The 24642-nt window shown below is 35.5% G+C and overlaps 1 protein-coding gene across 6 annotated transcripts in view; it reads right to left on the reverse strand.

Annotated features, from left to right (window-relative positions):
* METTL8 (methyltransferase 8, tRNA N3-cytidine) overlaps nucleotides 1-24642 on the reverse strand; it is a 103298-nt gene that overhangs the window by 14129 nt on the left and 64527 nt on the right. For all 6 annotated transcript variants that reach the window (XR_001629973.2, XM_056793990.1, XM_007494358.3 and 3 more), the window contains 2 exons: nucleotides 13247-13620; nucleotides 12320-12369 (listed from right to left, as the gene is read on the reverse strand). Coding sequence is in view for 5 of the 6 variants with exons in the window: in XM_056793990.1 (XP_056649968.1) it covers nucleotides 12320-12369; nucleotides 13247-13620 (424 nt within the window). In the remaining variant the exon portion in view is untranslated. The remainder of the gene's footprint in view (nucleotides 1-12319; nucleotides 12370-13246; nucleotides 13621-24642) is intronic.

Consider the following 24642-nt stretch of genomic DNA (forward strand, 5'->3'; position numbering starts at 1 on the left):
TCATACAAGGTTCAGTTTTACTTTATTGTTCTCTCCATTTTCATTGTTGTGGTCAATATGAAAAATTTTCCTGAGCCTGCTTGCTTTATTCTTTATCAGTTCATATAAGTTATCCCATGATCCTGTCAATTCCTCATATCTGTCTTTTTTTACAGTTCAGTAATTCACCACTGATATTAATATGCCACAACTTATTTGTATCCCCAGAGCCAAGCACAGTGCCTGGCACATAGAAGGCAGCTGATAAATGCTTGTTGATGGATTGACCGATTTAGCCATTCTCCAGTCAATGGGTATCTCCACTGCTTCCAGATCTCTGCTTCCTTAAAAAAGCACAATCATAAATATTTTGATATAGATGGGACCTTTCTGTTTCTGACCTCTTTGGGGGGAAATCCTTTACTTTAAATAAAACTTTAGCCCAACTTGTACAGTAAAATATTTACAAATAATAATGCTATTAATGATAATAATAACCAAAATCTATAAAATGCTTTAAGGTTTGTGAAATGTTTTACAAATATTGTTTCATTTGATCTTCTCCCAAACCCTGCGAGATAGGCATTATTATTATTTTTGTTTGACTGATTAGGAAACTGAGACCCAAAGACAAAGTGTGACTTGACTGGGAGTCAAACAGCTATTATATGAGGGAGAATTTGAACTCAAAGTTTTAAGACATTCACTTTATCCACTGTTTCAAATCTATCAACTGTTCTATCAACTGTTTCAAAAACAAATAAAAGCACTACTCCTAAGGGTACTAAAATAACACAAGCCCGTTTTAAAAAGAAATCTGTTTCAGATCAAGTTGGTACTGGATGTAACAATATTATAAACAAACTGCTTAGGGAGAAGTCTATGGTGATTTGCTATCAAAGTGTTTTATGACTGGAAATGCCATTGGGTGCTATAGTTCATCTTACAAGATGTTTCACAAACAGTTTTTATATTCCTTCTTGCTTATATAAGCTAGTATTTGGGGGATTCTTTAAGTTCATCCTGTTTTTGCTTTTAAAAAGCTCAAGGGCTCTGTTTTTAAACTGATTTTTTGGTTTGTAAATGACTGTCATTTTGCAGGCAGTCAGGAGCTTAAAAAAAAATGGACACCAGGATCACATTTTAGAATCACTAGGAATGACCCAGAATTGAGATATTTGTATTTTTCAAGCATATTTGGGATGTGGTAATCAAACCAGGTTTGTAGCCATCTATTTTCTCATCAGAGCCTTAGATATTATTCAAGCTGTTCTTTGTTGTTTCTTCTTATTTTGATATCCTTCCCTCCCAAATAATAAAAGGGGAAAAAACCCAGGAATAGAAATAGAGGATGCTTTACATGTCCTTTGTGGAGGCATGCCATATAGATAGAGCACTTATTAAGCACTTACTACATTCAGGCACTGTGCAATAGGTATGAGATAGAAATACAACCTAGCAAAAAAAGCCTCTGCCCTGAGCTTGAATGCAAACAGGGAAGATAAAATGTGAAGGAGAAAGGATATGTGTGTGTGTGTGTGTGTGTGTGTGTGTGTGTGTGTGTGTGTGTGTGTGTGTGTGTGTGTGTGTAGCAAGCCATACCAAGTCAACTGGAGGTAATCTGGAAATCGTGTTGACTCCTGGACTTATTTCACAATACTTCCTTTCATATACTTTTTATGCTCCATGCAAACTGGCTTACTTATTACCTAAACTTAGCCTTATATCTCTCTCTGCAAAAGACTGTCCCTGAGTCAGGAATGCCCCACTCCGTCTTCCCTCACCATTAACACTTAGAAGTCTCAGCTTTATTCTAGGCTCAACTTGGGGAAATCCCCCTGGTTGCTAGTGTTCTCTCCCCATCAAATGATCTTCCATTAACATATGTGGGAATGTTTATAGATGTACAAACTCCAACTCCATCCCCAGCAGAATGTAAAGTTCGTGAAAGTAGGGATGGTTTTTCCATAGCACCTTATACAGAGGAGGCTCTTAATGATTGATGATTTGAATTGTAGTTGAATTAATGAACAGTAAAAATAAAATATGATCAGGCATGTAATGCTAGGAACTGGATTCTTGTCTCTTGGGTATGCCTTATCTATGTGGCTATAGGAATATATCATATAGCCCTTCAGACACCAACAGCCTTGACCAAAAATTATGGATGTACCATTAAAAATGACATTAGCCTTGTAAACAAGATCATGCACCAATTTTTTCTCTTAAACTAGACCTTTTGTCAAAAAGCTAAAATGCCTTGAGTGTATTGGTGCAGCAAACAAATAAATTACTTTTGTGGAAATTCTCCATAGCCTTTACTCTGGGCTAATTTTATAGAACAGCTTTTAACTCAAGCCAGTGGAGACATGTAATCAATAGGTAAAAAATTATGACTAATTATGATTTTGGCAATTATAGAATACTCTTTCTGGAATGAATTTAGCACTTTTTTTGTGAAGTATGACCTCATATGGCTGAACAGGCCTCCCATGATATGGATAAAGGCTGCTGTTGAGTGATTATCTAATTCCTAGGATTATCTAATTTTATTATTATCTAATTCCTTCCTTCAAAGCTCTATCCTGGGTTCAATTCTATGATGAACTTCTTGGTTCAAATGAGTTGTATTTGGCAGATAATTCCTCAATCTAGACATCCAGCTCAATGTCTCTCTTGAACTTCAGTACTGTATCACTAAATGCTTGCTAGACATCTTTATCTGGATGACTCACTGGCATCTCAAAAGAGAACTCCTAATCCCTACCCCTAAAACCTCTCCTCCCCCAAACTTCCCTATTTCCATTTAGGGAAACAGTCTGGTACCTTTCCAGACTCACTTTTTATTATTCCTTTTATACTTTCTATGTTCCAGTCAAACTATTACTAGCCATTTCCCCAAATTCAAAGCTCCATCTCTTTGCCTTTGTTATATGCCAAACATTGCCTCCTCATCTGTCTCAGAATTCTTCGCTTTCTTCATCTCAGGTGCCATTTTATACACAAAGCCTTTCTAATTTCCCCACCTATTAGTATGCTTCCACTCATCTAATATCTACTTAACTGTGTATTGGTTGTATCCTTTAATAAAATGTAAACTCCTAGAAGACAGGAACTATTTTTTTTTGTTATGGGAATTTGATAAATGCTTGTCAAATGACTAAATGAAGATGGCCAACAGTGGAAGCCATACCAGTTATTCCAGTAACTCTGGTTACAATTTAATGAAGCAACACCAGCCAAAGCCCAAGGCAGATAGTAAAAGGATTTCTTGGGCATCTGCAAGAGCACAAAACCAAAATATTCTTCCTTATCAGAATGTAACAGTATTTATTATCTGCACAACTGATATGAGAGAAAATATGGTATTGTGAATGAAGAGCCAGATTTGGGTCAGGAAAACCTGGATTTAACCCAGTTCTGACATTTACTATCTCTGTGTGACCCTGAGTTTAACCTTTTTTTGAGCCTTAGTTTCCTTATCTATAAGATGAAGGTAATAATATATGACAGTCTTTGTGAAGCTCAATGAATATGTCCATAAAATGTTCTAGATTATATTATACCATTGAATTGTAAGCTCTTTGGAGGTACAGACCAGACTGGCTTTTATCTCCTTTGTATCCCTGGCACAGTATAGATACTTGATAAATATTTACTGATTATTTTGCAAACTGTAAACTATTATATACATGTCAGCCAATATTATAAAAATCAGCATTACAAATACTTAGGATCATAGCATTTAGATTTCAAAGGATTCTGTCTTGGGTGCTCCCTTTCCTCTCTGCACCCTCTTTATTGATGATCTCATTAGTTCATGTGGATTTGACTCTCATCTCTATGCAGACGACTCTCAAATCTACATTTCCAGGCCCTGTGTGTCTCTTCTGGGCTTGGATTCCCTATCTGTCACTGTCTACTAGCCATCTCTACCTGTACATCCCCATGGCTCTCAAAGTCAAGATGTCCCAAACCCATACTCTTGAAATCTAACCTGATGAGATCACCAAGAGAAAGGGTATGAAGAGAAAAGAGAGGAGAGTCTAGGGCAGAGCCTTCGGAATAGGCAATGATGATAATTCAGAAAAGAAGTAGCCAGGCAGGCAGGAGGAAACTCTAGAGAGAGCAAGTAAAACATACTGTTCTGGGCAAGATAATAACTCCTAGTATCCCTACTGGATGTTTCTATTTCTGTTGTTAAAAGTCTCCCAATTATCCATCAAAACCTTAGTCATATTTGCTTACCTGCATACATACACATACACACACATATTTATGTAATCTGGGAACATATTAGGTGCTTTGTAAATATGGAATTGACTATCCAGGCAGTTATCAAAGCATGTTGATATTTGCTCCTTCAGAATATTCTGTCTCCTGATTCTTTGCCTTTATATAAGTTATCCCCATACTTCTCCCCCTTTATTCCAGCTTGGTTATCTCTAACTTTCTTTGCAATACATCTTAAGTTCTATCTCCTGAGGCCTTTCCTGATCTCTCTCAGGTGTTTGCAGCCTCCACAAAATTTACCTTTTTTTGGTATATAGTTTATATTTATCTTTACATATACATACTGTTTTGACACCCAACACCCCATAAAATGTAAATGCTTTAACGGCACAGACTGTTTCCTAAATGGCTTTGTATCTACAGTGCCTATTATTGTAACTGATTTATTATTGTTCGGTCATTCAGTCATGTCCAACTCTTTGTGACCCCATGGACCATAGCATGCCAATATCATCCAAGAGATTTTCTTGGCAGATACTTGAGTGGTTTGCTATTTATTTTTTCCAGTGAATTAAGGCAAAAAGAGATTAACTGACTTGCTTGGAGACCCAGAACTAGTAAGTATCTGAGGTCAGATTTGAACTCAGGCCTGTCCTGACTCCAGACTCAGTGCTCTATCACACTGAGCCATCAAGCTGCTTGGTTATTAGTTAATGTTTAATAAATGATTGTTGATTAACTGACACATAATAGGTGCTTAATTTTTGATGAACTTAGAGACAGATGAGGTGTTTGGTTTTAAAGATGATGAGTTTGAAAAGAAAATAAGATATCAAAATATATATATATTTCTTACCCTTAGGTTTGTCTCTCAAAAATTGCTCAGGGATAGAAATATAGATCCAGGGATAAACAGCTCACAGGTCACAGTTGAAAGCAATGATTGTCACCAAGATAACTGAGAGAGAATCAAGATACTGAAGAGCAAGAGGTCTTGGTCTATGCTTTAGGATGACCCAACCCAAGGAGCAGGAGGAGAAAAGAGAATCAGCAAAGGAAACAAAAGCCTGAGAAAGTAAGAGTATGGCTCAAGGCAGCCTAAGGTCAATGAAGCCAAAGGAAGTAAGATTTTCAAGCAAGGGGGTCTCAGCTCCTGGACTGGATGGTTCATCTCTACAGGGTAGAAACCATAGCCAAATACTTATTATTACCCATATTTCCCCCCAAAAGAGCCTTATATTTATTAGATGGTTAATAACTCTGATTTATTAAAACTAAGGATTCTGAACCTCATTTTTTGGTATCATGAACCATCTTTTGTAGGTGTGAAGTCTATGGACTTTTTCTCAGAATAATGCTTTTTAATTCATTGAAGGAACTGCCAAATTTCAGCCAGAGGTTGATGAAAATAAAGATGTAATTTTTTTCCCACTTAAGTCAGCAGATCCCCTAAAATTTCAGGCATCCATGAACCCTGTGTTAAGAACTAAGAAGCTCTCATATAGAGAAAGAATAGAGTGGGACTCTAACATTTCTTGTCTTCCCAGAAGATGCTTTAAATACTGTTTTAGGCCCATTCTGGTATACAAGTGCTAAACCCCTAAACCCAGAAACTGCATATTATTTTGACACATGCGGCATTCTGCTAATGAATGGGCTTTCAGATATTCTCAGATTTGGGACTGAAATGCCTCTAAGGTATGTGGTGTGAAGGTTACTGAAGAAAATAAATCAATCCTTTAGGACCTTGTAGGGGGTCCAGCTCTTTCTTGGGAGACTAATCATCTGGTTAACACTATTTATTAGGAACCTACTTTGTGCAAAGCACCTTCTCAGGGACTTGGTGAATTATAAAGGGCTCACCCTCAAAGATTTTATAGTCTGTTGGGAGGCATGGAAGAAATGCGTGTCAAGAAAAGGAAAGCAGGACTGCAAATTTCTTACAAGGGTTATTTTTTTCCTTTTCCAAAAGGGAAGAAGGAGGAAGGAGAGAAAAAAGTAAAAAAAAAAGAGGACAAAACTACATGCATATAACACCTAATGCATACATCCTTTGTTCATTACTGTGGCACACAAATTTTAAGAAGGTTCCTGATGACCATATTAGCTAAGGAAGATTTCATCATGGATCAAAGTTTTGAAGGGGAAAAGGACATGATTAATTAGAAAGGAAAGGGGAAAGTATTTTGGGAAGGAATTAGGACTTGGTTTAGAGGGCAAGAAGTTGGTTTGAAAGAGATAGCCCCAAATCTCACAGAGCAGATTATAAGGGTAATAATTAGGGAGATCTGTAAATAAAAATCCTTGAGGTTCAGAATAAGTGTTTTATCTACCTAGAAAAGCTATTCAATCACTGTACCTAAAGTCAGGGGACCTCAATGTTCACTTTGTTTGTATGACCTTGGGCAAGTCTTTGAATTGCCCTGGACCTCAGTTTCCTCATCTATAGAATGAGGGAGTTGGATTGAATGATCTAATTCCCCTTACCACTCTAAATAAATGCTTCTATGATACTATAAAATTGATGCACAAAAATATATTTAGTAAAGTCTCAATCAGGTTCCTGTTACACACCTACATATTTCGGGAGGATGAATACTATGTTCACATATGATATGCTCATCCTGTGGCTCTGGGGATTTGCATTCAATATAAGATCTAGCTGAATAAAGTTAATATGTGATGAATGTAAAAAAAGCAAACCAGGACTAAAGTGAGACACATGCACTGGTTAACTAAGATTATTTTCTCCATTTGATCCAGTTTTGATTTCCTACCTCTTAGGCAATCAGTCTTTTGGTTGGTGGGACAGATTTTCCTGAATGGCTAAAATAACCAGTGCCACAATCTTCTGAAATTCATTCAAATAGTATTTAATGATACAAAAAACAATGTAAAGAGAGGGCATATACATACTTGCCTCTCCCAGATGACTTTTAAATATAACAACTCAACTACTTAGTGATTAAATAGAATAAACTTTTCCTAACTCCTTTATGAGAATGAAGATCTCTTTTGTAATGTCAAAACAAGTTTCATAGGTCTCCACAAAGTATAACTCTATTAACAGTGATTGCTGACTCAAAAAACATAATACAGAAGGTTACTATGAATTCAGCAATGCTTTTATGTAAATTTGTATTATATTAATTACAACGGTATCTAAATGTTTAAAAGACAAGTTAGTGCATATTCTGAGTCATTTATTCAGTTTTTAAAAAGGCATGTTTGCTTATTTATAGATTAGCATATGAATTTGTGGACACCTTCCAATAACCAGAGTTCCACTGGCCTCAGGTTGAAAATAGGAATTGCTCCAACTTTTCTTGAAAACAATTAGAAGTTACTTGAGAAAAACTGCTAAATGTTTATACTTTTTGATCCAGTGATAGCATTATTGGAAATGTAACACAAGGAGGCCAATGGTAGAAAGGTCCCATCTATACTAAAATATTCACAACAATATAAAAAAAATAAAACTACTGGAAACAGAGTAGGTGCTGAGTGATTGGGGAATGGTTGATCAAATCTTAGTATAGCAATGCTAAAATATATTTTTAAACTATTTTGTTATTCAGTCTTTTTTCATTCCATTTGACTCTTTGTAACTCCATTTAGGGTTTTCTTGGCAAAGATACTAGAGTGATTTGCCATTTCCTTCTCCAAATCACTTGACAGATGAGGAAACTGAGGTAAAAAGGGTTAGGTGACTTGCCCAGGGTCACACAGCTAAGACAGTGTCTGAGGCCAGATTTGAAATCATGAAGATAAGTCTTCCTGATTTCAAGCTCAGTGCTCTATCCACCTCCCAATGAAGCTGCCCATATGACCATTATAGGATAGTATACACACAATTCCATAAGCCATAGTCCTCTATCTCTGCAACCAAGGAAAGGAAATACATTTTTCTCAACTCTAATGTCCAGCTTTCCGTCTACTGTGCCACCTAGCTACCCCATTTTTTAATTATGAGATGATAATTATGAAGAATTCAGAGTAACAGAGGAAGCCATATATAAAATGGTTTGGAGTAAAAAAAAAAATCACAACCAAGAGAATACACACAATGAATACAATACAATCACATAAATGAAGACAACACAGTTTGTGTAAATTGCAATGAACAATGTTGGTTCCAGGGCACTGATATTGAATACTCTTTCTCTCTTCGTCATTCTTTCAGATAATTTGGTTCAACTTTTTTTTTCATTAATCAGGTAGTTATTGGGGCATGTTTGTGGTATAAAAACTGAAATGTACCTATAAACATTTTGTTGTCTTGCATATAGTAGGTGCTTAATATATGTTTATTAAGGGACAAAATTTTTCTTTAATAGGGGAAAATAATATCTCACAGGATTGTTGTGAGAAAAATGTTTTACAAAACAAAGGATGTATGTATATATGTGTGCATATGTATGTATATATGCACACATACATACATGCCTTAACATATATGTATACTGTATATATTTAAATGTCTATTTTAAATACTATCTCTTTCCACATGGTACATATACCCTGAGATGCCCATGTTTGGAGGGTGAGGCAGTTAGTTGGTTTAGTAGATTGAGAGTCAGATGGTGAGACAGGAGATTCTGGGTTCAAATCTGGCCTCAGACTTTCTACTTATGTGACTCTGGGCAAATTACTTAAACTTCTTTGTTATCCCTTTTTGCTCTTCTGCCTTGGGACAAATACACAGTATTGAATCCATTGATGGAAGTTAAGGATTAAAAAAAAAAAAGATGTGTTTATATGGTATGCCAGTTTATGTACACATCCATACACGTGCATATATTTCTACATAAATGCTTGTCTTGATGTTCCAGGCCTCTGTTTGCATTAAGCTTGGAGTGGACTTTCCTCCCCATTATCTCTCCTGAAGTCCCTCCTCATCTTCTTTAAAGCCTAACTCAAACAGCAGTCATATGAAGAAATACTTCCTGATCTATAGAGATGGAGGTCATCCTCAATTTCTTATAGCATTTTAACTGATCCTTTTCTTGCAATTATTTTCTCTTGTACTGATTCTTCCCTTGCCCTTCTACTCATTCAATTTTATTTTTTTGTTTCCTGACTTTCCCTCTTTAAATTGTAATATCCTTCAGATTAGGACAAATTTCCAATCCACGTGAAACTATAAAAAGAGTGCTAGGTTTAACACCAAAGAGTCTAGATTCTAGTCTCAGAATAAGTGACCCAAGAACAAGTCATTTAACCTCTCTGGGTCTCAGTTTCTTCATTTGTTAAATGGGGTCACTGGAAGAGCTAACTGCTAGGATTTCTTCCAACTCCCAAATCCTGTGATGTCTCTTTTTGTCCACTGGCACAGTGCCAAGCATGTGGAAGGAGATCAATAAATGTTTGTTGATCTACACTGAACTGAAGTGAATTAACCTTTGTCTTCAGTCCTGCAAGGTGGATACCCTCGGTCTTCACTGTACAGCCACAGCATGCAGAACAGTGTTGGCTGGGGGAAAGTGTGCTTTTATTTCACCAGGAAGGCTACTGAATAACTCTCTCTTGCATCAGCAGTTTAAGTTTGAAACTTGTGACCACCCAATGACTTTCTGTGGCATTTTGTGAAATCAGCTGACAGCCTTGGCCCTGTTCCCAGCAGGCAGGTGTAAATATCACTAGAATCTACCACGACATTGGGCACTCTCTTGGCAGGGGGTTTAAGAATTAAACGGTCTTCGGAGAATGATCTGACCTCTCCCTTCCAAAGGGCTAATTATGGTAAGGTATTCTGTAACTACAAAGTGCTGGATAAGTACAATAATCCAAGGTTTTGATCTTCCACTTTCCACATGCAATAAATTCAGTTTTAAGGGGAAAATACATATCTGCTCCTCCCTTTGAAAGGCAGTAAACTGGCTTTCCTTTGAAAATTAATTATCTCAGTTCACTGAGCAACAATGTTCCCAATATGTAGGTATATATCCTCAAAAGGAAAAAAAAGGTTACTAAGAAGCAAGGGTCTGAGACTAAAGAGAATAGGGTTTTCAGTCATTTAAAAAATGTATTATTATTTGATGTAAGAAAGATTATTGTGCAGAAACAAACATCAACTTGGGGGGCTATTAGAAGTCATTAATCAACAAATATCTATTAAGTGCCTACTCTGTGTGTGTGAGTTGTACACAGCATCAGGCTATTAAAAAAACTAAGCGAAGCATCAAAAAAGATTTCTGCCCTCAGGAAGCTTCCAATCTAGCTTAAGATAGCATAAACATTTGCAAAAATAAATAAATATGTAAGCCAAGAAAAATCACAACGAATTCTATAAATAATTACTTAATGAGTGGTACAGAAAATGTCTACATTTACTGACCAGAAGCATGAGGCTATTTTTTATGTTAATAAATTTATAATTTTACTAAACAACAACAACAACAAAAACCCACACTTATCTTTTGCCTTAGAATCAATACCGTGTATTGGTTTCAAGGCAGAAGAACAGTGAAGGCTAGGGATTTGGGGGTTAAGTGACTTACGTAGTGGCAAACAGAAAGTGTCTGAGGCCAGATTTGAAGCTAGAACTTCCTGGATCTCAGTCCTCTGTAAGTCATCTAGCTTATTCTCCATTTTACTTTTCAAACTTGTAGTCCTTACAGAGGACCAATTAACCCTAGGACTATGAACTCGGAAGGAAAAAAGATCGCTGGGGATTAAAAAAAAAAACCTGATTCCTAGAGGCTAAAGGGGTGGACCAAATTAGAATAGAGCCAAAACAGTTTTAGTGAGCCAATGATTTTCTTGAAAAAAAAAGTTTTTTTGGTCATTAAAACCCAAGAGGTCCAAAGTCCTACTCCTTTAAGAATAGTATCTGAAAAACTGAAAATAAGTGATTTGGAAACCACAGTGAGGCAACTGTGTTTTCTTTATCCTGGAATAATTTCAAGAGAAGCGGTATATGAGTTGGAGGGGATAGGTCAGGAAAAGAATACTAGAGTCAATTCAGTTTCCATGCCAGTGTGCCCTATTTGGCTTAGTTCTGTTCCATTCCCAATCATTTAAAAGAAATACCCAATACAACATTTAAGGAATAGCAGCATAGTCAGGATTACAGAGGTAGAGCCAGGAGGGTCCTCAGAGGCCATCTCATCCAACCCCCTACCTGAAGAGCCCAAAGTGATGTGTCCAAGGTGTCAAAGGTAGTAAGCAACAGACGTGGGATTTAAACTTAAGTATACTTTCCCTTGGACTTCTGAAATAGAGTATTAACTCTGTTTTATACCAGATTCTCTGAAAACAGAGGGTATTTTTAGTGGGAAGAATGTTGGATTTGGAATCAAGAGATTTGGGTTTGAATCCTACATTCTGATACTGAGCAAGTCTCTGTGCCTCAGTTTCTTAACTTGGAAAATGACCATAATCATAATATGACTATCTATACCACAGGACTGTTGTAAGGTGAGTCTGTTGGAGACCTTACCTTGAAAGTTATTAAAGAAATGTGAGCTATTTTTATGTATTAACTAGGAAGTATATCTTTACTCTAAGAAGTGACTTCCTTCCCAAAGCCTGGCAATTCAGATCTACCACTAGGATGTTTTTGGGAAAATGGCAATTCAGATCTACCACTAGGATGTTTTTGGGAAAAAGGTCCTCCATCAGGAGCCAAGAGATCTGGGGATAGGCCCTGGTTCTGCCAAAAAGTCCACTGTGTGACTGCAAGCAAGTCCCTTCACTTCCATGATCTTGTTTCTTCATCTATAAAATCTTGGAGAAAAAGGCTAAATGATCTTCTGAGCTCCTGTGAGTTTTTAGATTTTTATATCCTGGCATTTCAATCCTGTCACCAACACACACAAACACAAATGAACACACATACACAGGGAAATGCATATCAGGGTTGTTTTGTTTTGAGATGAATGTAAGTTATGGGATTTTTCCATGAGGGAATGAACAGTTGTTCAGCAGTATTTTCAGGCTATATCTTACTACACATGAAACTGGACCCTAAGACAATTCTTTCTTCTCCTGCCTATCTTGTTTCAGTCAGCCTTCAACTGAAAAGCACAGACACTAAATAGTATTTACAAGATTACAGCTTTCTATAATTTTCCCAATAGTTTATAATGGAGGATCTAATACTCACTTCAGGGCATTCAGAATGGGGAAAACACTATTTCCAGCACCACAGCCAACCTGAGATTAAAAAAAAAAAATCAAAGAAAAATCAGACCAGTAAAGCAAATGTCTCTTTAGCCCAAGCACTTACCAGTTTAGAATTGTTTCTGACTTTTATCATCCTAATATTTAACTTGTTCTGACATTTTATTAGCTTTATAATGTACATCATGTCATATACTCTCTGTACCTCAACTTTAGCCATCTGTAAAATGGGGCACAATAATAATTTCACTATCTACTTTGCAGGAAGGAACTTTGTGGGCCTCAAAGCAGAATAGAAATAGGAGTTTTTGTATGTACTGAATGGCATACTATTACCTCAAAAAGTAAGCAAGAAATAGTTTTTATTAGAACTGCTACTCTTTCATCTAACTATATATGATAAATATGAGAAATAGATTAAGAGAAAAAATTGTAGCCATGCATATGGATTGCAAACAACATCACTGGAGATAATACCCACAATGATGGTATCGCTAGTGATTCTACTCTATTAAATAATACTCTAAGCACAGCGATTTCTTTAGGTACTTCAGTCTGGGATCAAATCATGTTGGTCAGTTATCTGCCCCCCCCCTCCCTTAAATCCTTACCTTCCATCTTGGAATTAATACTGTGTATTGGTTCCAAGGCAGAACTGTGGTAAGGGCTAGGCAATGGGAATTAAGTGACTTGCCCAGGGTCACACAGCTGGGAAGTATCTGAGGCCAGATTTGAACCTAGGACCTCCCATCTCTAGGCCTGGCTCTCAATCCTCTGAGCTACCCAGCTGGCCCCCCTTTTTTCTAGGGACTTGAAATTCAACTGCAAACCAGGGCCACTGAAAAAAATTATCCAGATTTTACACTTCAAGATCACTCACTGTCTGCCCACTGTTTCTCTAGTACAGTACCTCTAGGATCCTGAAAGTGGCACAGCTGCCAGGGAACAATTTGGTCTTTGCAGCCTCTTCTTTCTTCTTGTTAGGATGCTGGCTATCACTAGATCTTATTTTGCTTTGGCTATAAGTAAAATTATCACCAAAATCATTTTTATAAGATTCTATTCTTTTAGGCACGGCCAGGCAGTCTGTTTTTAAGAAAGAGTCTGTAGGATCAGTTTTTACACAATCCCAAGACATTTTCTCCTTCTCTTCTTTAGTTTGTAGTCCAACTGGAAGAATTTCAGGAAATTCCCTCAACAGCCAATTACGATCCTTGAAAAATTTATTCTTATGAATCTCGTAAAAATTATTCCAATATTTACTGGCTTGATTTTCATATTTGACTGAAATAAAAAGAAAAAGGCATTTTATAAAATCTGTACTTAGTTTTATCATCCACAGTGATATAATAATTTCATAGACACTTAAAAAATTTCAAAACTTAAAAATGAATCAAATTTAAATATATTTTAAATATGCATTTTCTTTTAACTTTACTTTATCTTATATCTTCACAGCCTAGGACCTTAAAAATAGAGAGTATCATCATTTCAAACTCCTTTTCTCAATTCACAGTTGAAATCTTACTCCTTAATAAATACAATATTTTCATGAATAATCTTGTATACTTATATGAGTCTAGGTGACATTTCCTTAAGGTTTCAGATGCAGACTTAGTAAATCAAATTTTAAAAAAATGGAAAACTGAAACACTAACTCTCCTTAATAGAGAATGAAGGACAGGAGAAAGAATGAGAACAGAGATTATCCACAATAGAATTCTTTTTAGCATCTCTTTTAATGCAGAGTCATAATTAAGTACTCTTAGGTTTGTAGCATGGCAAGACGCATTGCATCAGGAGATCTTAAGAGCTAGGAAGATCTTTTGAGGCCATCTGGTCAGGCCTACACCAGAAAAATGAATCCTCTTTCTAATAACCCTCACAGTCATTGTTCTAGATTATATTTGAAGCTCTTATGTGATGGGGATTTTTCAATTTTCATTTAAAATTATTTTTTTTTAGTGAACACAAATATACCTTCTCTCCCTCCCATCCCATCTCATTTTTTTTCATTTTATTTCTTTTACTAAAACCCTTACCTTCTGTCTTAGAATCAATACTGTGCATCGGTTTCAAGGTAGACGAGTGCTAAGGGGCTAGGAAGTGGGGGTTAAGTGACTTGCCCTGGGTCACATAGCTAGGAAGTATCTGAGGCCACATTTGAATCCAGGGCCATCTGTCTCTAGGCCTGGCTCTCAGTCTACTGAGTCACCTAGCTGCCCCCATACATCTTATATTTTTAAATAATATAATTTAATAATAATAATATTGTTATTATATAAATTAATAATATTTGAATACATAATAATATTAATAATCACTCTCTGAAATGTCTCCTTATAGTGAGTCAAAAAAAGTTTTCTTATAACTCCTACCATTTGTTCTAGTTGTACTTTCTAGAGAGAAGCAAACAATTGAATTTTTCTATCATAGTGCAAACTTCATATCTGAGTGACAGTTTCCCCTAACTCTCATTTTCTTCAACAGTGGCTCTTGGAGCTGTCCCTTTGCTCATCCCAGTCCTTATCACAATTTAATCCAGTAGCATCTAATGATGACATTCAGTATTTGAGGCTGAAGTGTTTTTTTTTAAAGTACTGTACTTTCAAATACTTCATGAAGCACATTTCATTTTCATCAGAGATTTGAAGGTCCACCACTCTCAAGATGTTGTTCCAAGGGAACCCTTCATATAACTGTGTCAAATCCATACTTGGCACATGATTCTACTCTGCCTTTTTAAGACTTACTTTTTTCTTTTAATTTTTATACCCCTGTAAAATCATAAAACTAATGTTACAAGGAACTTAATTTTTTAATTCTCAAATTAAACATCAAAAAGAAAGTATTTCTATATGTAGAGAATACAAAAGATGGCTATATATAAAACCATAATCTGTTTCATGCCACCTTTTACAAACATATATAAATTACATACATTATTTTCAAAACTATTCTGCTTGTCTATGGTTCTTGCTGAATCTCTTTTTTTGGCATCACAATTACCAGTCTCTTTACTATCTGCCACACCTTCTCCAATTAAAAGCCAAAGGAAAGGGGGGAAAACCCTTTTAACAAATATATAGCCAAGAAAAATGAATCTACATAGTGTTCATGTCCAAAAATGTATGTCTTTCTGCACCTTGAGTCCCTCAGCTCTGTCAGGAGTGGGTAACAGGCTCTAACACTGGTCCTTTGAAAGCAATGGAGGTCTCTGCAATGATTGGAGTTCTTAGCCTTTTAAAGTTGTTTTTCTTTATAATGCTATTGTTACTTTATAAATTGTTTTGCTTCTGTTCATTTCATTTTGCATCAGTTCATAACACCCAAGATTTTCTAAAATCATTTCTTACCCTGCTTATTTCACTGTTACTCTTCAGAGCTTCCATTGTGCCTAGGCTGGGTCTTTCTGGCCAGGAATGCATGACCTTTTCAGGTTTTCTTGGAGGGAAAGAGAAATCCCTATTGGCCTAGAATCTTGAAGGCTACATAGTGTTTTGTGAGTGATATAAGGCTGGGCTTGTTTGTCAACTTTGGACTGGTTTTGTGGGCAGTGCCCTTTCCTATTATTGCCTTTGGGCTTTTGGCTGACTGCATAGCTCTAGCATGGAAAAAGTCTGTCATTGTAGTTCCTTATTGTATCCATCCTTCCTTCCTTCCTTCCTTCCTTCCTTCCTTCCTTCCTTCCTTCCTTCCTTCCTTCCTTCCTTCCTTCCTTCCTTCCTTCCTTCCTTCCTTCCTTCCTTCCTTCCTTCCTTTCTCTTAGGATAAATACTATGTATTGGTGCCAATACAGAAGAGTGGTAAGGACTAGGTAATGGGGGTTAAGTGACTTGCCCAGAATCACACTGCTAGGAAATGCGTCTGAGGACACACCTGAATCCAGTACCTCCCATCTCTAGGCCTCATTCTCAATCCACTGAGTCCCCTAGCTGCCCCTCTGCTCCCCTTTGGATTTCTTAATCATTATTTGGTTTAATATTAATTTCTGGGTTTTACTAGTGTAGGTATATAGGAGCTGGGTAATATGCTTCTGGTTCAGGTATGAAACTAGAGAGTATCCCAAAAGCTTTAAAAGTGTATGAAAACTTCCAGATGCCCTACCGAAGGGTATTCAGAGATCATTTAACCCAACCTCTTCATCTGAAAGAAAAGGAAAATGAGATCCTGAAAAACTTTGACTTACCTAAAGCCATACCAGTAATTTATAGCATAGTTTGGATTTAAATCTAGGTCTTCCAACTAAAAATAGTGTCCTTCCCACTATACCTCATAGCTTATCTTAACTGCAGGGAAAGTTATCTATAATGAATTCTAATCATATGGTCAAAAATGACTTCCCATCATCTCAACAGTTTAGAGGAAATGCTTTAAAGCTAATATACTCTGTTCTGAATTTAAGTGTTGAGGAGTGATCCAAGGTCTACAACATTATCCTATGAACACCAGATTCCAAGTATGCTAAAATCTTATACACACAGTCAATTCCTATGTAGGCACTAATAAATGGAAATCTATTTATGGAGAATCCAGAAATTAATTATATTTGTTTATAGAATATTTCTAGATTTAAGGAAGCTGTATTCTAAAAAGCTAATTCAAAAAGGACTAGAAATCTATCTAACATCTCCATTTTGCCTCTTTTTTTCCATTCTCCAAATAACATCCCAATAAATCTATTCCATGCTAGGGACAGACTGATTTAAAAAAAAATCAATCTAAGCATCAACTGTTTTCCTCAGAAATTTCCCAGAGCCAAGCAGGTGGTTAAGTAGGTAAGCAAGCAGCCAAGTCTGAGGGTTTGATGAATGAAAGTAAGGAATAAATAAGAAGAGTGTGAAACATTAACAAGGCAACTAATTAATGAGAGTGCTGGTTAACTCAATAACCTTGTTAACCAGGTATGTTCTGAGTAAGCCACAATAAATAACGTCACAATGACTTATGTATCCCCAACTTACTATTCTGTTCAGTGTTCTGCATTGAGTGATATATGATGAACACTAAAAATTACCACTTCCTTAAACCATTAAAATATATTCTTTTAGGTACATATTTCACTACTGCTTTTACTTTCAGTTTTGATTTGCAAAGAAAATTAATATTAGCAGATTCCAAGAACACAACTAATTTCACTGAGATGCCAATGTGTTATTCCAATTCATGAAGTATCAAAATTTAATGACATCCTTTACAATCATCAAGAAATACTAATAACATCAAAATGTTAAAGTCTGTTAAACAATGACCTTGTAAGTCATTGGGAAATGTCTACAAATGAGTGCCAGGAACTATTTAATTAGGTATTTTCACTTTTCAGTTCCTGATCCACTCAAAGATTAGGAAAAAAGAGAAAAATGCACATGAATTCAAAGAAAACATTAAATAATAATGGGAGCAGGAGAAGAGAAGCACAACATTCCACCAAAACCATCCAACAAGTCATAGCTATGTTATTCCTGTTCTCTTCCCTAAATTATGAAGCATTCAATTGAAATTAAAACTTTACCATGCCTTCTAAATTATTTAAACAATTATAAATTTAATGTCAATTGCTTTTATTAACACATTATAAAATCTAGGACCAGAAAGGTATGCTGAATTGTAATAATGGAAATGGACAAAAGCAAAACACGAGGATGTTGAATTCATGCAATTTGTATTATTTGAATTATATATTGTATAAACTATAAACCATAAAGGAAAGACCATAGTACACTAGAAGCAATAAGAATATAAAAGTGAACTGGGAAGGTTTCTTTTTAATGCTGTATTGCCTGTTGCAGGTCCCATTTCTGTCAATGCTAGGGATTTTAAAAAATTAATTGTAATAATATCTTGTTTTACATAATTTTAATTTCAGAATGTAAACCCCCAATGCAGAGAACCATTCCTCATAAGAATTTTAAAAAGGGAAAAAGAAAAAAAAAAGCAATAAATAGTAAAACCAATATATCAGTTAAACCTGACAGTATTATATGCAATGTTTTGTACCCATAGCCCTTCACTTCTGCAAAGAATCAAGGGAAGCACATTTTTTTTCAAATATTTTCCAGGTTTAAGCTTGGCTATTATACAGGTGCTGGAAATTCTGTGATCAAGTGAAGGCAATTGGTAGGAGGTAGAAATTCAGCCAATCATCATGATGCATCATGACAATAATAACAACAGATATTTCCAGGGCATGATTTAGTCCCTTGAAATATGGGAACTGTTGATGGTACTTGGGATTGTGGAAGGGTTAATTCTCTTTGTACAGGTAGATTCTCAGAAAGGGTTGTTTAGTCAATCTGAGCTCAGGCCAATACTGATAAAAACCTGTCCTTTCTTCAGCCTTGTCTCTGTGACCTTCTAACCAGGTATGCTAATGATATTAGAAATTTCCTTGCTGGAGCATGGCTGTTTACTCTATTGGGGTTACAGATTCTTGAGTTAATTGCTGTATGCTTGCTGATGGCAGAGAAAGAGATGCAGCGATCCTTTTTAACCATGGCAGAATGAAGCAACTTTTCAATTATTCACACACTGCCAAGGGTAAGAAGGTATATGACACATACTAGCCAATTATAAATATTCAGAATTCATTCTGAATCACATTGAAAATCACAAATAAGAAAATGTATTAAACCATTTATGCCTCTGACACATATACGATATGATTAATATGAATTATGAAAATTTATTCTAAGTTGCTATGTAACAAAAAGCAATTTAAGGTTATTTTTGCTCACCGATTACGCAAATAACTCAACTCTCAAAGTTGGAAATTTTCAAGTGTCTAGGGATCACTGATAAAGTTTTCTAATTTAAAAAAATCCTTTAAAGGTATTACAATGAAAGTGAATTTCCAAAGTGTGTCCCACATGAAATTTTAAGCCTCTCAATAGTCTTGCCAACAAATATTCCAAATTTATTAGTCCACAGAAATTTTTTGTTAACTCACCCATCTCCACACAGGGTTTTCAAGTGGCAAGATGAAGTGAGAAATTCTTTATTATTTGCCTGATACAAATAATAACTTGCCCAAAGCAGCTGGATATTTGCAAAGCTGATTTAAAATGAAATAGCTCTTTCTGTTACTGAGCTTAGTAACCATCACATTTCCTAGCTAACCAGCTATGATTTAAGAGAGTAGAAATTCTTTTAAGGGATGAAAAAATACATTTTTTCCACACCCTCATCTTAAATTGCCAAGTCTATCCTTCTCAAACTTTCCTTGGAAAAGAATCTGTCCAAAAAGGGTGGGAGGAGGAAGAGAAAAGAAAATAATTTCATTTTGCTGAAAATTTAAAGTGGAAAGAAATCGATAAGTGGAAAGGGGGAACTAGTTCATGAGACCAGCTAATCCAGTAAAAAAGACCTGATACTGATGAAATCTAACAGCCATAAGGAGGTATCCTTATTTAAAAAAAAAAGTCCTTGTTATTCTTCAGATGAACAAACTCTTCTTACTAGCAACACCGTATATGAATTTCTTCAGCATTAGCAAGGCTATTGTGATGTTTGATAAAGGGACCAGAGTGTGGGTGCGACAGGAAAGACAGACAGACACAGAAGGAACTAAAAGAAATATGTGGATAGTACTGGGCATACCAGCAACTCAACCTGTAGTTCTTCCTTCAGTGGTATTAAAATATGCAGGGTAGAGGTAAACAGAACTCAAATTCAACAACAATCTGCATCTGAGACGCAAGAGAAAATTGATTCATTTGAAGACTCTGGGCTTTTTTGTATAAGAAATGACACAATGATTACAGAACCACTGGCAAGCAGGTGAATGTGTCAAAAATCTTGTCAGGGCTCAAAGACTCTAGGCAAATCTACTAAATTACTAATCTCATCACTTTTCCTTGTGGCCACCAAACAGCCCATCAGGAGCCTCACCCACCAGGGCTTATGGGCTCTAACCACCTGTCTAGAATTCAATTCTAGACAGATCCAACAAATGTGCTGGTTCAAATTCAGATTCTGTTACTGTGACTGTAGATCACTTACAGTTTCCCATTTGTAAAATGAGGGAACAAAGATGACTTCTAAGGTCCCTCTCAGCCCTTAAGTGATGATCCTATGACCTGGGCACCATAGCATGTGCTCTGAGGATACAAGGTTGGAAAATTGCACCGTCCCTGCCCTCAAGGCACTTATAACAAGTAGGAGGTTAAAGACATGTACACACATAACTGTAACCAGAAAGGATAAAATTGGGTAGTGCCTTTCCCAACAAAAGTTCTCCTTTCTTCAGCTAATGCCCATCTACTGGTCTTGTCACTGCTGTTCTCTAGTTGACCTTGTTTAAGTTTCATGAGACAGCCACCCCTATGGTGTGCCCTCGTTTCTTTCTTCATGCTCAGACACATATGAAGTCAACCATACTGATGACTGGTGCAAAGGGGCAGTTGCAATAAGAAACCTCCTCCACTTTGTCTCATTTAAATGGACTCTTTTGTCCTTGTCTCCACGGCAGCCAGCAAACTTGCTCACAAACAGGCTGAACATGCTAATAAGAAAACCAAGTGGCTCAAAGTACTATCATCAGTCCTCGCCAGCCTGCTTTTCCTGCTTCTATAGAGGGAGGCCAGTCACCATCTTTCTATTTCAGTCACCCTATGGTTCTGTGGGAACTGTCATTTTGCTTTACAGCCGTTTCCAAGGACCCCAAAATAACCTTCTCATTAGCTTCACTCTAGTTCATTGTTAACACAAATAAGCCAAAACGGGCAGCCACTTACAGAGCAAAGTTGAAGCATTTTAAGAGAATATTACCAGTGCTGCTCATCTATTCATGTTCTAAACAAAGCCATTCCGAAGGGTAAGAGAGAGAGAGAGATTAAAAAAAAATTCCTTAGATATGCACATTTTCTGGAAATAAACTAAAGATGATTTATAACTTCCTACAAATAAACTAGGAAGATTGATAACTTTTACTTCAGACAAGGTATGATTTTTCTCCATCATATTCAGTTGGCATCTAGCAAGAAGCCTGACTAATGTTGAAAATGTTTATGTTCATGTTGACAAAGATGAGTGGTTATGTTTCCTCAGAGTAGGGAGATGGTTCCTGCAAAGGGGTACCATATTGGTTGCCATGCATGTCAGAGAACTCTTATGTACCCACTATACAGTCCCACAATATCTCTACTTCAGGACTATATGGCAACCAGTACAAAAAGAGTTCCTACTCTGTCCCTGGGAAGGGTGGGGAGATCAAATCCTAACTCAGATACTGATTGGCTGGGATTCTTCATTGGGTTGCTACAAAGATCAAATTCTATAACATATGTAAGGAGTTTTGCAAAACTTAAAATGCTTTATAGATATTAGCTATTTTCTTCTTCTTCTTAATCATTATTACTTCCAGGTACATTTTTCTCCCCTTTCCCGACACATAATCAAAGAACCTCAAATTCAAATTTAGAAGGGCCTTGGGAAGCTACCTATTTGAAGAGGTATCTTAAAAAGAACCCCTTCTTAAATTAAGACCACCCTTTTGAGCAAATGGAATAGCCTCTGTGAGTGTAGAATTAGGACAAGGATTGATCAGTTTCTTCTACCCATTTCGTGGTAAATGCCTTTCCAGATGAGCTATAATATTGTTACTTAGATACATAATAGGGAATGGAAAAGGAAGTCTGGACACAGGATCTGCATGTCCAAAAAGAATTTATTAAAGGATATTCTACAAGCAGATTGGAGAGCCTAAAAATCTCAGAAATGCAGAAATATTAACTGCATTCTTTCACACTATAATAAAAAGCACATTCAATAAAGGGCCTTAGAAGCATAAATTAAAAATCAATGTCAAACTCAATAATCTAATCCAAAAGAATGAGTCAAAGAACAAATAATAAAAAAATAAATAATTAAATAATTAAAGATAATGACAAAAATAAGACAACATATCAAAATTTGTGGGATATAGTCAAAGCATTAGGGTGAAATTTTATATCCCTAAATGTTTACCTCAATAAAAGAGAGAAAAAGCAGACAAATGAACTGAGCATAAAACTAAAAAAACTAGGGAAAGGACAGATCAAAAATTCCCAATTAAACACCAAAATAGAAAACCTGAAAAATCAAAGGAGGGACTAACAAAACTGAAAGTACAAAAAATTAAACAAATAAAATTAGGAACTGGTTTTATACCAATAATAGATAAATCTATTTGTTAATTTGATTTGTTAATTTAATTTAATTTGTTAATTTGATTAAAAACTAAAGAAAACCAAATTATCACTATCAAAATGAAAACAGTGACTATAAAACCAATGGAGATGAAATTAAAGCAATTTTAAAAGCCACTTAGTCCAACTATATGCCAATAAAACTGAGAGAAATATATTAATATTAACAAAAATTAAAATTACCCAAATCAACACATGAGGAAATAGAATACTTGAATAATGCTATCTTAGAAAAGAAGAAATTTAAAAAGATATAAATGAGCTCCCTGAAAAAACACCTCAGGACTCGGGGTGGTGAATTCTACCAAACATTTATAGATCAACTAATTACAATACTGTATAAATTATTTTTGAAAACTGATAAAAAGCTCTAAAAATTCTTTCTATGGTACAAACAAGGTTTTGAAACCAAAACAGAAAAAGAAAACTGGACCACTTTCCCTAGTGAATTCTGATGCAAATTTTAAAAATAATAATAGCAAGGAGATTATAGCACATATAATATAGATCATACACTATAACCAAGCTGGAATTATAGAATGCAGGCCTATTTTATTATTAGGAAAACTATAAGCATAATTGCCCATATCAGTAAGAAAAACAATAAAAATCATATGATTACAGCAATATGCAGGAAAAAGCCTTTGTCAGAATATAATAGTTATTCCTAATAGCAATAATGGAAAATGTTGGAATAAAAATGCAGCCTCTTAAAATGCAAAGTTGTAGCTATGTAAAACCAAGAGCAAGCATCTATAATGGTGACAAATTTAAAGCTTTTCCAATAAGATCAGAGGTATAGCAAGGATGTCCATTAACTCTATTATTATTCAATATTGTACTAGAAATGCTGTTAGAAAAAGAAACTGAATAAGAATAAACAATGAGGGAACAAAATTACTAATTCTTTGCAGATAGCCTAAAGGAATACTTAGAGAGCCCTAGGGAATCAACTAAAAAGCTAGTCAAAACAATGAACAACTTCTTGCAAAATTACAGGATATAAAATAAACCCACACAAATCATCAGCATTACAATATCTTATCCACAAAACCTAACAGAAAGAGACTGAAAGAAAAATCCCATTTAAAATAACTGTAGGTAGTATAAAATACTTAGGAGTCTATTTTCCAAGACACCCATAGGAACTATAAGAATACAATTATAAATGCCTTTCACATAAAGACAGACCTAAATAATTGGAGAAATATTCATTGCTCATGGGTAGGCTGTGCCAATATTTTTACAATGACACTTTCTAAATTATTTTATCTATTCAATGCCATACCAAACTACCAAAGAATTATTTTATAGAGCTAGAAAAAAAATTTATCTGGAGGAACAAAAGGTCAAGAATATCAAGGCAATCAGTGTGGAAAAAAGTGAAGCTGGTACTAGATAAGAAGTAAAAGTGGTCAATCAATGAAATAGATTTGGTATGCAATACACAGAAGTAAATGACCATAGTAACATACTTTGATAAACTCAAAGGCTCAAGCTTTTGGAGCAAGAACTCACTAATTGACAAAAACAAAAAAACAAACAAAAACTGCTGGGAAAACTGGAAAACAGTCTGGTAAAAAGTAAGAGAAGGCCAACATCACACGCTGTATACTAAGATCAAAATGTGTACAATGATTTAGATATAAAGGGCAATATTATAAGCAAATTAGGAGAACATGGAAGAAATTACCTGGCAGATTTATGGATAAGGGAAGAGCTCATGACCAAACAAGGGATGAAGAGGATCACACAAATCCTCTTTTTTGATAATTTTGATTTGATTTGATTACATGAAGTTAAAAAAGGTTTTGCACAAAATAAACAAATGTAGCCAAGATCAGAAGTTCAGCATGAAACTAGGAGAAAAACTTTATAGCAAGTTTCTCTAATAAAAGTCTCATTTCTTAAATATATGACAATGAGACAAATTTATTTTTTTAAGTCATTCTCCAATTGATAAATGGTCAAAGGATATGAACAGGCAGTTTTCAGAAGACAAAATCAAAGCTATCAAGAATATTATGGAAAAAAAACACAATCACTAATAAGAGAAAAGCAAATCGAAACATGTCTGAGATACCATCTCATATCAATCAGATCCGCTAACATGACAGGAAAA

This window comes from Monodelphis domestica, chromosome 4 (assembly GCF_027887165.1).
Source record: "Monodelphis domestica isolate mMonDom1 chromosome 4, mMonDom1.pri, whole genome shotgun sequence".
Lineage (NCBI taxonomy): Eukaryota > Metazoa > Chordata > Mammalia > Didelphimorphia > Didelphidae > Monodelphis > Monodelphis domestica.